This window comes from Lycium ferocissimum, chromosome 10 (genome assembly GCF_029784015.1).
Source record: "Lycium ferocissimum isolate CSIRO_LF1 chromosome 10, AGI_CSIRO_Lferr_CH_V1, whole genome shotgun sequence".
Lineage (NCBI taxonomy): Eukaryota > Viridiplantae > Streptophyta > Magnoliopsida > Solanales > Solanaceae > Lycium > Lycium ferocissimum.
In genome coordinates this window covers 20,004,661-20,019,375 of record NC_081351.1, presented here as the reverse complement: position 1 = coordinate 20,019,375, position 14,715 = coordinate 20,004,661, and the positions used below count along the sequence as shown (strand labels likewise).

The 14,715-nt window shown below is 33.6% G+C and overlaps 2 protein-coding genes across 2 annotated transcripts; both read left to right on the top strand.

Moving 5' to 3' along the window:
• Positions 1–1,037: 1,037 nt before the first annotated feature.
• On the top strand, positions 1,038–14,344 carry LOC132032737 (large ribosomal subunit protein P1-like). The gene is made up of 5 exons (XM_059422435.1): positions 1,038–1,049; positions 11,229–11,262; positions 12,415–12,497; positions 13,364–13,573; positions 14,140–14,344. The coding sequence occupies exons 3-5, from the start codon at positions 12,429–12,431 to the stop codon at positions 14,191–14,193; spliced, it is 333 nt and encodes a 110-aa protein (XP_059278418.1). The 5' UTR covers positions 1,038–1,049; positions 11,229–11,262; positions 12,415–12,428; the 3' UTR covers positions 14,194–14,344.
• LOC132032736 (GTP-binding protein BRASSINAZOLE INSENSITIVE PALE GREEN 2, chloroplastic) lies at positions 4,785–9,102 on the top strand. The gene is made up of 3 exons (XM_059422434.1): positions 4,785–6,040; positions 6,807–6,974; positions 8,361–9,102. Exons 1-3 carry the CDS (start codon positions 4,829–4,831, stop codon positions 8,739–8,741), a joined length of 1,761 nt encoding a protein of 586 aa, XP_059278417.1. The 5' UTR covers positions 4,785–4,828; the 3' UTR covers positions 8,742–9,102.
• Positions 14,345–14,715: the final 371 nt, after the last annotated feature.

Sequence of the window (14,715 nt, the reverse complement as noted above, 5' to 3'; positions counted from 1 at the left end):
TTTAAAAAAATGATTTTTAAAACCCTTTTTTAAAAAAAAAAAAAATTGATTTTTTTTTAAAACCCGTTTTGAAAAAAAGAAAAAAAAAACTGAAAAATGATTTTTTTTTTAAATATGGAAAAATGGATTTGTTAAAAATATGGAAAACTTGATTATTTTTTTAAAATGTCTTTAAAAATCTTGATTTTCATGATTTCATTTTCTTACTACACTTTTATTTTTCAAATAAAATCCGAAAAAGTTTTTTCTTGCCAAAATGTGAAAAAAAAACTGAATTTTTATAAAATTTTGAAAAAATTAATTATTTTCTTAACATGTGGAAAACCCGTTTTTTAAAACTAAATGTGGAAGACTATATTTATTTTCAAATTTTAAGAAAATGCGTTTTTTAAGAAAAAAAATTAAGTTTTCCCTTTTTTATGTGTTTCTCACTTCTCAAAGAGTGAAACACACTCTCCTTGCCACATCAGTGTTTAGGGGGTAATTATTCCATTTTAAATAAGTTTAGGGGGGTAATAGGGCTCAAGAAAAGGTAAGGTGTGTCGTAGCAATTTTGGGTATAGTACAGGGGGGTAACAGTGCCTTATCCCTATTTATAAAATAACTTTCAGCAATTAAAAGTTCTAAAAACACTTTATACATAAAAGTCACTTTTTTTAAGCTAACCCAAATGGGCTCTAAAATAAAAATTGTTCAAAACATATAGTAAGATGTAATAAAAACTAATAATATAATTGCAAAGAATATAGAGAAAAATTTTGGGAGAAAAGGGAGAAACTTTGTATTTCACTTGTTGTTGGTGTATTACAAGGCAAAAAGATATGGTGTGGCTGACAGCAATTTAAATAGCACAACTTTGGACGATATGACCCGAAATACACTTTAGGTCCAAAATAAAGACAAGCTATAGCCAAATTCTAAAATTTTACCCCACTTTCTCCTCTCTATTCTTTCGTGGATAATTTTTTTGAAAGGGCTCTCTCCTCTCCTATGTCTACTTTGCCCACTGTGGGCACCGACGATCCACCAACCGCCACCCCTAGCTCCATTTTGATCTCTCTCTCTTTCCTCTCTGGTTGTCGTTTCAGAGCTGATAGTCGATCGGAGAAAATCAAAGTAAAAGCAGATTTGAGATTTTAAAATAGGTAGAGTAGTTGAGGATTTGCGTTCGTCGGAGCAACGGTAGGACAACACAATAAATGAACGGATCTCAAAATAACCAACAAAGGACCGCCAGAGTTGAAGATTTTCCGACCAAGAGAGTTGTAAGGGAGACAGATCTGCTAACGGAGCTTTAAAGCTCGTTGCCGAAGACCGCCGGTTTAAAAATTTAAATAGATCTCTTTACTCATATCATCTTTTCTTTATCTCCTCTGTCCGCGCATAGCTTGAATCTCACCGAAAACACATAACTTTCATATCTAACTGAAAATTAACTAGGTCTGAAAGTCATTGCCGGAGAAAATATTTTTCCCGGCAAAGTTTTTCGTCATTTATACATTGTGTAAAAAGTGTATAAAGCTGTATAATATATGTATATTTAGTGTTCATACATTGAGTATACGCTGATTATACATTTATTATACACAAATCATACATAAAATGTATATAATATGAATATATTGTATGAAAAGTGTATAATAAACGTATTTATAGTATATAATATACATTTTTGCTAATATATCTTTTCATTTATGTGATCATCTGGTTGTCAATATTTTCACTGAATGATTACTTATATCCTTGGTGCTATCTACAATTGAGAGTAGGGGTGTACAAAGAAAACCAACAAACTGCACAAAATCGATAAACCGAATCAAATCGAGAAAAAAATCCGACTAGTGGTTTGGTTTGACTTGGTTTGGTGTTGAAAAAAAAAACTGACCATAATTGATTTGGTTTGGTTTTAGCTAAAAAAAGTCAAACCGAACCAAACCAAACCAACCTGACATTACATGTATTCAATTTTTAAAATATTTTAAGCATAAAAATATTTATTTGTAATGTAATTTATAAATGTTTCTTAGTACAATTTTTCATAGTTTTTTTGCCTTTTATCATATTATTTCAAGCTTGAATTTAGAATTTTGAATGTCAATAAGTTTTATATCCCATGGTTGTTAATAACTCAAATAAAGTTCAAACCAAAACCAACTCAACCCTAATGCTAACAAAAGAAATTTAATTCTAACACTAGGAATGACAATAATGTTGGATATCTATTATTTAGTTTTACATAATTGGTTTAGAGAGTGAAAATACATAACTTAATTTTTTCTTTGTCATGTAATTAATACTTATTAGTCGTACTTATTTTAGCATGACTTAATAATTTTAGATTATGGTCATTTTCTTTATGGCTTATTAATCAACAATATTTATTTTAACCGATTTTTTTTTTGTTGTTGAATATTTCAATACAACGTCATCACTCATCTCACATTTTGTGTTAATTTCTGAAGAGAAACCTTAATTATATAGTTGTATCTTATTAGGACTAAAGAAATATTTGAAGTAAAATTTATATGTTTTGTATGAAGACTTTTCCGGGAAAAAATTCGAAAAACTTGAGAAACCGAATAACCCGAGAAAAATCGAAGATGTAAAACCCAAATAAATTTAAAAACCCGATGCAATTGGTTTGGTTTGCTTTATAAATTTTAAAACCCGATGCAATTGGTTTGATTTGGTTTATAAATTTAAAAACCCGATGCAATTGGTTTGGTTTGGTTTATAAATTTAAAAACCCGATGCAATTAGTTTGGTTTGATGCATTAGTTTGGTTTGATATTTGAAAAATCAGAACCAACCCGGTCCATATACACCCCTAATTGAGAGAATGACTCTTCTTTTATATATGCAAGAACTTGCGATACAAGTTGCAAAATAAAAAAAGGAAAAAAAAACATACAAATATTAGTTCATCACAAATTTTAACTATGTAAGAAGGTACATCCATATCTATTTTATTTGGCCAAAGTCATAGATGGACCCCTGAACTTGTCCTGATTTTTTATTTAGACCCCTTAACTGAAATGTTGACCATCTGGACCCTCGAACATAAGATAAAATGTGTCATTTGAACCCCTCGTGCCAGCTGGGCACACGCGTGCAGTCCACTTGCAGTGACATGGAAAAATAGACCAGTGACATGGAATATCTGACCAATAAAAATAAGCCATGTCAACAAAAAAAATTAATTTAAAAATCTATTTAAATAATTTATAAAAAATCTGAAAAACCCAACCCATCCTCTCCGATAGCCCACTTCACCGCCACCATTGCCGCTGCTGCCTCCGCCGCCCCCACCACCGCCGCTTCAAAATCTATTTAAATAATTAAAAAAATGGTGCCGTTTTTTGTGAGATTTATTTAAATAGATTTTGGAAGCCGGCGGCGAAATGTGGCGGGGGCGGCCGAGGCAAAGGGCGGCGATGAAGTGGGCTATCGGAGAGGATGGGTTGGGTTTTTCAATTTTTTTTTTAATTATTTAAATAGATTTTAAAATAGAGTTTTTGTTAAAATTAATTTTTAATGATTAAAAATTTCAAAAAAAAAAAATTTGGTAACTCACTCTCTGTTTAAAGCAGTGCAGTTCACGCGTGTGCCCAGCTGGCACGAGGGGTTCAAATGTCACATTTTATCTTATATTCGAGGGTCCAGATGGTCAACGTTTTAGTTAAGGGGTCTAAATGAAAAATCAGGACAAGTTCAGGGGTCCATCTATGACTTTGGCCATTTTATTTTACAACATAAGACACTCTAGTGTAGGCGACATTAGTTAGGTTTCAATCAAATCATTGTTGTGTGGTCCCTTTCGAGCGGTTCCTTCTTTTCTTTTTTCGATGATTTAAAGGCGACAGCTCTTTTCACCAAGGAATTGGGGCTTAGAGCTATGAGCTATAACACATACGCAAGAAGGAAGAATGCCTTAATGGACGGGTACGCTAAGGAAGGGGAGTCGCTTGCTTGTTTGGTGAGAGGGTGGTCGTAGATCAGCCCTCAACTCTTCTTTCGAAATTCTCGAAGATGTTGACTTATCGGCTCACACGAAATATTTATACAAATTTAATAAATACATGACATATGCTGACGAACGTGGTTATCACTAAATTATACTCACTCGTTTCATAATAAGTGGTACTTTTAGCTTATGCACATTTCTTAAGAAATTGCTCACTCTTAGAAAATTATGAGTATTTTTACTAACTTACCCCTAATTAATGTCTAGGAAAAAAATACTTAATGATTCTTGATTATAAATAAGGGTAAGTTTGGAAGAATAAGATCAATTTCTTCTTGAAATCCTAAAACATCACTTATTTTGAAACAAAATGAAAAGCCTAAAACACTACTCCCTCCGGATAAAAAAAAAGAGTGCACTTAGCCATTTGCACACCCCTTAAGAAATTACTCACTCCAAGAAAAGATATATAAATTGACTAAACTACCTCTAATTACATTGGCATTTGGGATTTGATCACTAGGGGCAAATCTGGAAAGTAAGGTTAATTATTTTTTAATTTAATAAGTGGATACTTTTTTGATCTAAGAAAAAAAATGTTAGTGGACACTTTTTTTGATCCGGAGGGAGTAGTTATTATGTAATAGAGGGAGTAGTTAGTTAATACAGTATATATTTTCATTTTAATTTATCACTTAAAATAAAGTATTACCTCAAAATAAAAAATATTAAATAAAGAAAAAAAAAATTCAATGAACCCTAAGCCACTTTACACGGCCCCAAAGACAACAAATTCCTTAAACCACAAAGGTAGAAACTCTCAAAACAACCTTAGATTAACAGAAACAACAAACCATAGATACAATGATAATCAGATCACTTTCTCCATCAAAGCTGAAAAAACTACTTCTCCCATTCACTTTCTCAGCATATACGCACACAACTCCTACATCCAACTCTTTACCTCCAATTCTTGAAAATCTTTATACCCAAAACCCTACTAAAACCCTTGTCCCACCTTTCTTTTTTAGATTCAAAAACTACTCTACAACTTCAAAGATTCAATCTTTATCAATTTCTAGAGATGGGAATTATGAAGAATCCATTTCTAATGTCATTTGCCCTGGTTGTGGTGTTACTATGCAAGAATTTGATCCAAAACAACCAGGTTATTTCATTAAACCTTCAGTTAAAACTCCAAATTATAAAGAATCCATTAACAAGAATCCAATAGTTGATGAACCAGAAATATCATTTTCTTTAAAAAGGGGTTTGCTCAATGAGTTTGAAAATCAAGAAAATGTTGAAAACCAAGTTGAGAAAATTGGAAAACCAGTTGTTTGTGCTAGGTGTCATAGTTTAAGGCATTATGGGAAGGTTAAAGACCCGAGTGTCGAGAATTTATTGCCTGATTTTGATTTTGATCATACTGTTGGTAGGAGGTTGATGTCGAGTAGCGGGGCGAGGGTGGTTGTTTTAATGGTAGTTGATGCATCTGATTTCGATGGATCGTTTCCTAGGAAAGTAGCTCAGTTAGTTTCTAGGACGATTGAAGAGAATTCACGTGCGTGGAAGGAGGGTAAATCGGGTAATGTACCTAGAATAGTGTTGGTAGTTACAAAAATTGATCTTTTACCTAGCTCGTTGTCACCTACTAGGCTTGAACATTGGGCTAGAACAAGGGCAAGAGAGGGTGGGGCGATCAAGTTGACGAGTTTACATATGGTTAGTGCAGTGAGGGATTGGGGAGTGAAGAATTTGGTTGATGATGTAGTGGGATTGGCGGGGCCCAGAGGGCATATTTGGGCAGTAGGGGCACAGAATGCCGGAAAGAGCACGTTGATTAACGCGATAGGAAAGTGCTCTGGTGGGAATGTAAATCATTTAACGGAGGCACCAGTGCCGGGGACCACATTAGGGATACTGAGGGTAGAAGGGGTGCTTCCGGGGAACGCTAAGTTGTTTGATACCCCGGGACTTTTACATCCTCATCAGATTGTGACAAGGCTGACTAGGGAAGAACAGAAGCTAGTTCATATAAGTAAGGAGTTGAAGCCGAGGACATATAGAATCAAGGTTCATAATTCTCCTCCAGACTCCTTAAAAATGTGTTATTTTACTGCAAAAGCTTTTTGTTTCACTTCGCTTTCACTGTTGAGTGTTATTGACTTTGTTCAAGCTCCTTTCGTTTTCCTTGTGTAGTTTCTTACAAGTTGGATGCAAAATTGAGTATTCACTGAGTCCATCTTGTTATGCTCATCTTAGTCTTATCCAATCTTTGCACTGATTGTTAATAGATAACGAGAAGTTAAAATAGAAATCAACTTTTGCTAGAATTCATCATTTCATTCTCATTTTTGAGGTGGTATACAGGCTTAAGTTCTCCCGTGTAGTGCTTAGCATTGCTTGTAATATGTTGCAATCGACTATTTATGAATCCCTTAATGATCTTTTCTTCTGAACTTAAACTTATCTAACAAAATTGTGTGTTACTTTTTCCATTTTGTAAAAAGATTTTGGTCAAGTGAAATGCTTTGTGTGAAGCTTCAGAGCTTTAGAAAAAGAATCTAATGGCAAGGTATGCCTAGGAAAGATATTACCAGAGATTAGATTATCAACCTGTAATATGCTTGTGGAGATGTGACCGTTTTGGTTGCTTGTATCATCTTAGTTGAAGGATCTAAAATGAAAATACAACCTAGATTTATCATTTAATTGCACTTATCCTTGATCAGATATGTCTGCCTATGCTTATGCTCAGAAATTCACTCGTAGAACCTGCTTTCTCTACTTTAGTTTGTGTACCTTAGATTCTCCTGATTTCATTATTTGCTGTGGACAGGTAGGACATTCAGTTCATATAGGTGGGCTCATGCGATTGGATGTGGAAGAATTATCTGTTGATTCTGTGTATGTTACAGTTTGGGCATCTCCGCTGATTCCACTTCATATGGGGAGGACAGAGAATGTCAGCACAATGCTGGAAGAACATTTTGGGCGTCAGCTGCAGGTACTATTTGCTTTCGGCTATCCTTCAAATTTCTCATAGCTTAACTTGTAAAGAAGCTAACCTTCTGTGTTTCTTCAAATTGATGCTATGTTTGGAACTTTATGGGGCAAGAAGAAGTGCTATAACATTTTGTGACCAGTAATTCATTGAAGGCCTGTTTGGAAAGCCACCTTGTAGAACATTTTGGGCGTCATTGGACTTGTAATCAGTTGTTATTGGGTGTAATTGCAGTTTGTCCTGTTTGTCAATACTAGTGTTGTAAATTTCATTCAACTGCAGAAAAGTAATTACTTGGTCAGATGGTGATAAATTTGTTGTGTCTCTGAATATGAGAGCAATTACACACTCAAATTTTTCCTTTTCATTTTCAATATTTCTTATATACACTTATATTTGTCACACAATTAAAACTTATTTACATGTTCATATGGAAAAAAGTTTGTTTGAACTTTTATAATTAGCTTTGGTTTAAAATTAAAGAATATTCAACTACGTATATACTTGTGCAACCAAACATGACATTAGGAATTACACTGTAATTGTGTTATGACAAATAAATAGGTCATTGTACTTGCTATACTTTTAATTGCTACATGTATTTTGCACCCTAGTAATTACAAAAAAAAAAAAAACGGTTTATGACCAAACAGGCCCTAAATGAACAATAATACCACATTAGCAAATTTTCTTAAACTATCTCATGCATGTTTGATTCCTACATCACTTCCACTCTGTGTTTCAAATCTTTTCAAGTTGTCAAAGTATATGGAATTTGAGTTCAACACCTCAACTAGCATGGTTCTTCAGATCTCTCTACTGAATCCTTCATTCAGTTGTCTGATGATACTTTTGCTGCTTTCATTTGTTTTTCTTTCACAACTTTACAACTTTAAGTTGAGAACTGGTGATGAAGCATAGATCACTAGATGGCTTAGGTTCATTGAAGGACCCTCTAGCAGGGGCCAGATTCTTCAAATGCTTCAGTATACTATTTGTAAAAGTCGTATAAAAGTCTCTATATTGTGAAAAGTGCTTTTTGAAAAGGACTTTTGGAGAATAGCCGTTTGTGTTTGGCCAATCAATTTGGAAAACACTTTTGCCAATAGTAAGACAGTACTTAGTGCTTGGCTAATGTTCTAAAAGTGCTTTTGGGAAAAGCTACTTATTTTTGCTTCTGAAAAACAGTTTCTCCTACGGGTCAAAAGCACTTATTTTTTCTCTAAAAGCTTAGCCAAACACCTCAACTTTCTAAAATAAACACTTTTTGAGAAAAATAAGCACTTTTGGATTCCCAAAAGCTTGGCCAGATAAGCTTTTAGTTACTTCCGTGCTTGGACCTTTTGGTTGATATATATGATATGATTAAATGTTGTATTTTTTTTTCAGCCGCCGATTGGAGAGGGACGAGTTGAGGAGCTAGGGGAATGGTTGAAGAGAGAATTTCATGTGAGTGGGAATACGTGGGATTCAAGTTCTGTTGATATTGCTGCTTCTGGTCTTGGTTGGTTTGCCATTGGACTAAAGGGAGAGGCTAAATTAGGTGTCTGGACATATGACGGCGTTGATGTCGTAGTTCGTAATGCATTACTTCCAAACAGATCATATAATTTCGAAGTTGCTGGCTTTACTGTTTCGAAAATTGTTTCCACTGCTGATCGAACCTCAAATAAGCAGCGCTGTATTGAGAAGAAAAGGAAATTAAATGACTCTACTGCAGAAAAACTTGAAGAAGCATCAACTGTCGAAGTGGCTTCAACTAGTTGCTAATAGTGGAAGCATTTACTATATGGCGAAATCTTGCTAAGTCTGTCAGATGCATGTTGTTATTCATTTTGGAACCGAAACGAAAATTCGTTATCTGCTCAGAAGGAAATTTATTTTGCTTGTCCCAACACTGGAATGCCGATCGAACATGGGAAGAATCACCTATGTTACCTCTCCAAGACTTGAATAACTTTTAATGTTTTCTACCATGATATTGTCGGGGCATCAAAACCGGAGAAATGCATTAAGGAGAGGCAGTCAAGGTCTACTACTGCATTGGAAACCCCTTTTCTTGTGATAAGTTGTATCAGTTTACTCTCAACTGAAAGCAGAAGCTGCTGTTCGTACCTTTGTTATATACAAAATTTGGTGTTCTTCGATGCTAAGGTGGCTCGTTACGTAAATGAAGCTAAATGCTGGAGGATATATGTATGTATCACATACCAAATGTTTGATTATGCTCTACCATCTGATCAGTTTTGTAATGCTAAAGGCATCATATTTAGTTCTGCAGGTCATAAGTTGTATGCATGGAGGTTCTCTCTGGCTGATAATTAGTTGTATAAATAGGCATTATTGCAATAATTTTGGTCAAACATTTGTGCAACTACAAAGCAGGAATGTTTCTTGTGTTATTAGACCGAATAACCTGTGGAGAACTTTGTATGAACACATGATCTGAGGCTGTGACACACCAAAAACTTTTCAGTTTTAGTATTGTGCCATATGTTTTTAGCCAGCAGCACTCTGCTACTACGCTAATTACAATAGGGATCAATGACAAAGCTAACTTCTTCTAATGGTATCTTTTCGTCCTTAAGAACCTTGGAGCAACAAAAGTTGTATATATGTGACCTGAGTTAGAGTTATGGAATCAATCATTAATGCTTTCGTCTAGGCTGTCTACACTATCCTTTGGGGTGTGCAGCCTTTCCCCGAACGTTGCATAAATGCAAGATACTTCGTGCATCGAGCTTTCCTTTTTTATCTTGTCTAGCTTTGCCTGATGTGGTTGCTAAAGCTTTGCCTGATGTGATTGCTAAGTATATCCAAACTATTTAATACACGGTAATATACAAATACCCATTTGTCCATGAGAATTTTTCACATTTTTCTGGAAAATTATTTCACTTTATTTGAAAATCGGACTCTCTTAGAAAATGCTACATATTTGAATTTGTAATTGGAATTTTATAAAATTTAATAAAATCTTGTTTTAACTTTTTTTTGACTTTGGATAAAATACATTCAAACAGTTTTGAGCCCTTGTAACTGAATGAATATATGTGTCTTGGAATTTCACATTTCACAGATGAAACTTCAAAATATCATGGAGTTTCTCCAATCTTCAACTCCAATTAAATTATAAGACTAAAAAAAAGTGAAAAATATTTGATTTTCAAGGCCAAACGGCTACTTAAAGTATTTTTTTTGTTCACGGTTTTGATCAACTTATGTTCGGGAGAGTTGGATATGCAACACTTTGATTCGTTTGGTTTGTAGGATAAGAGATAATAATTTGAGGAAAAAAATTCGAGATTATTTTATCCCACGTTTGCTTTTTGATTCGGAATTAGCAGTCTGGGGATTATTTATACCATAATCGTGATTTATAACCGATATTTAAAGTATCCTATAACGATTATGAGATTTTTACTTATCTCGGGATAAAACACCAAAATGACAAAGATATCCTTTCAAAAAGCTCTTCTCTCAATGTTCTAAAAAATCAAGGTTAAAAGTAAGAAATAGAGAGTTTATCCCATCTTATCTAATGTAAAATCAACGACATGGTTTATACGATATCTCGCATATTCGATATTTCTAGTCTAATAAACAAAACATCCACCAGTAAAAGTATATCTACTAAATAATCTCATTATTGTTTAATTCTCATAATATAATCTCGGTATAACTTATTCACCAACCAAACGACCCCATTCAAGTACTACACTTGACTCTCTTATGGAATGATGAAGTGGATGAATTTGATCTGGTTCAAAATTAAAATGTGTTAACAGCAAAGCCATTTGCACTATTGTCCCTATCTTGTGCTGGTCTTTAATTTTTCAAGGTAAATAACTTTTAGGAGCATAAATGGAAATGACCCATCATTTTCCATAATTTTTTGGGTAATGGGCCGGAATCATTATTGGGCCTGTTATGTGGGGTGTGATAAATAAGGATATCCAACTCATATATGAAATAGTAATCCCATCAGTTTAGTACAAATAGGATAAAATAATCCCTCATCTTTTTCCGTGATTATAATCCTCATCTCACCAACCAAACGACCAGCTTATTTGAAGATAAACTGTCCAAATTCTTCAATTTTTTCATGGACATGGGCCTGATGGGCTTGATTAACAAAATTGGGCCTCTAGCTTTTTCCCAGTCATAGCCCATAAGTCTCGTTTATCATAAGTTTATAGCCACTACTGCCATTACGAAACCCTAACCCTAGCATTCAGAGGAGAAGACAAGCTCCAAACTCTTCGTAAACTCCTTCGCCGTCTTCTCAAAGGTAAATGATCTTTTTTTTTTTCTCTATTTGAATGCAATTAAGCTTAATAATATAGTTTTCACCATGTTTTGAGCATTTTAATCAATTTTTCTGTTCATTTTTCGGTGTGTTTGAACATTTCAATTTGATATTCTTGTTTTTTGCCGTTTTTCACATTCGATTGATCATTTTTCATGTAATTTTCACCATTTTCATCGGTGTTTATTCATTTTTGAATTCAATTAAGCATATTTATATAACTATTCATCATTTTCTGAGCAGTTTTTCGTCATTTTTGGGTGCGTTTTTAACATTTCCATGTGATTTTCAACTTTCATTAGCATTTTGGTTTGTTGTTTGCCATTTTCATGTAATTTTCATCATTTTTACTCGCTTTTGCTGGTAATAACAAGTTAGTTAATCGATTTTTTAATGCAATTAAGCTTAATCATATAGTTTTCACCATTTTTATCAGTTTTTTTGTCATTTTTGGGTGCGTTTTGAACATTTTCATGTGATTTTCAACTAAAATTAGCATTTTCGTTTATTTTTTCATGTAATTTTCGTGTAATTTTCGCCATTTTTTAATGCAATATAGTTTTCACCATATAGTTGAATCATTTTTTCAGTTTTTTCTTCAGTTTTTGGCGCGTCTGAACATTTCCGTATTATTTTCAATGTTCATCTGAGCATTTTTAATAATTTTATTGCTATTTTCAGGTCGATTAAACATTTCCTTATCATTTTCAACATTCATTAGCGTTTTTATCTGTTTTTTTCTTCATTTTTGGCTGTGTTTGAACATTTCCTCATGATTTTACCCGTTCATTAGCATTTTCGTTTATTTTTTTTTTGCCATTTCGAGCTTACAGATATATTTTAGACCGTTTTCTAAGCATTTTTATCATTTTTTTCCTTCTTTTTTGGGTCCGTTTGAACATTTCGATGAGATTTTCACCGTTCATTTAGCATTTTCGTTTAGTTTTTGCCATTTTCAAAGCGACTAAGCATTTTTTATCAGTTTTTTCTTCATTTTTTAGGTGCTTTTGATTATTTCCGTATTATTGTTACTGTTCATTTAGCTTTCAAGTTTATTTTTTGACATTTTCAAAACGATTAAGCCTCTTCATATAATTTTCACCATTTTTGACTCGCTTTCACTTGTAATATCAGGTTAGCTAATCAATATGTCTCTCGGAGAAGTCGCTTGCACTTACGCATGCTTGATCCTCAACGATGAGGACATTCCAATCACCGTAAGAATCTCTTCCCCTTATATGCTTTTGATGTTTTGATTTTATTATGATTGTGATATGTACTCTGTCTCAATTCAATTTATGTGAGACACTTTTCGCTTTGTCGAGATTCAAACCATGTGAACTTTGATTGATAATTTAAAATGTATTTTTTCATCATATTGACATGAGAAAAATTGCATCTTATAGTACTTTTCGTATAGTTTTTAAATATCCAAAGTTTATGTTTATAATGTTGAGTTGATATAATCCAATTTAGCTTTGAAAATTAGTCAAATTGACTCTCGATAAGCGAAAAGTGTCACATAAATTGGTTTGGTATAGAGGGAGTAATTTTTTGTAATCCTATTGTTTTTCCTTTTAAAAATGTTTGGGGTTATTAATATATAGTGTAATAGCCTTCGAAGTATTCAAAATGGAATCTAGAGATAGATTTTTCAAATCATGCTGTTTTAATTTCGTGTTTGGTGTTATTCTGATTATGCATTTTGTGTGATATTTAGTAGGACTGGCCATAGATTTCAAATTTTTTACTTTATTTGGAATTTATGTAGTTGGACTTGAAGATGGGAGTTGTGTTTTGGTTGTACTTTTTGCAAAGAATGCTGGAATGTATTTAAATACAACTTCAAAAGAGAAAATTGAGTTGGAAGACATGTTATAAGCTGTTTTCCAAATTTGAAAAAGTGAAAAGTTATTCTGGAAAAAGTGAATAATTTTTATTGCCAAACGGGTCCGTTATAGTTCCATGTTTTTATGTGTATTATTTTCTATTAATGGTATTTTTATTGTTTTTCGTGTGTAACATTTTCCTATTTGGTTTTTGATGTTGCATTGATTGAATTTGTTTGTGTTTTGATGTATAGGCTGAGAAAATTTCAACTCTAGTAAAAGCAGCTAATGTGACAGTGGAGCCTTACTGGCCTCTCCTGTTTGCCAAGCTTGCTGAGAAGAAAAACCTTGGAGATCTCATCATGAATGTCGGTGCTGGTGGCGGCGGTGCTGCAGTAGCTGTTGCTGCACCCGCTGCTGGTGGTGCTGCTGCCGCTGCTGCCCCTGCTGCTGAGGAAAAGAAGGTAAAAAAGAATTGTTGTGATTGATGGAAAAAAACTGATTTTGATGAGTGTGTATCCTGAAATCTTCTTTCAGATATGTTTTTGGATATTATTTACACTTGATGGAAAACAGAGTGGATAAATAACTTTAGGGAAAAATGGAAAGTGGCAAAGAGTTGATAAAAGATATATTGAATAAATGGTGGAATGTCTTAATGATCTCCTTATTTCTAACTTATGTTTGGATAACAAAACTTACTATGAAGGGATGGTGATTTGGTATTGATTCTTGGTGGAAAAAGTAATTATAAATACGTGGTGGAATCTCCTTTGGGAGTTCTAGCATGTTTTGTTAATTATCTGCTTGATGCAAAATAGTTTTTGAAATATGGTCAAAGTTTTCTAATCATGATGTATAATATTTTTATCGGATCTTTAGATAACTAAAGAAATCTTGTTTTAATGATTCTTCTTAATCGTGAAGCCGATAATTGTTGTGTAAGTTCTTTTTTGTGCGGGAGGGGAAAATAGGTAAAGTAGGAGCAGTTCATTTTCATTGCATTTCTCTGAACTTTTTGTTTGATCAGGAAGAGCCCAAGGAAGAAAGTGATGACGACATGGGATTCAGTCTGTTCGATTAGGAGTCCCTTTCCGTATGAATTTTGGTTCTTCTTTGTTAGAAAGTTGATGAAACTTGGTAATAGTGCCCTTATTAAGGAGATTTTTGATCTTCTCGTTACAGTTATATGTAATCTTGAGGTTATGATTTATGAACATCTGTTATGTTGGTTATTGCCTTATGGTTTTGATCTTGCTGCTGCATTTTGAAGTTTTCATATGTACTGCATTATTTATATAGTTAGTACTGGCGAGGAGTGAAGACCATTACTTCCCTTTATCCGAACAGTGCAATAACTGCAATCCACCTAATTGTGTTCTGCTGCTCCATCCATATGGTATATTTTGAATGATAGGCTTTAGACAAGTACATAAAATTTTGACCCTCTTGACATTTTGATTTACCTATTATAGCACTCTGCATTTATTTTTGATCTAAGGCTTGGCCTCACCCTTTTTTGAGAATGACCCCTTATGTTATAGGTTAGTTATCTCGTAGCTAAATAGGATATGCCTCTTGTGACGCAGCCTAGTTATTCTCGTAG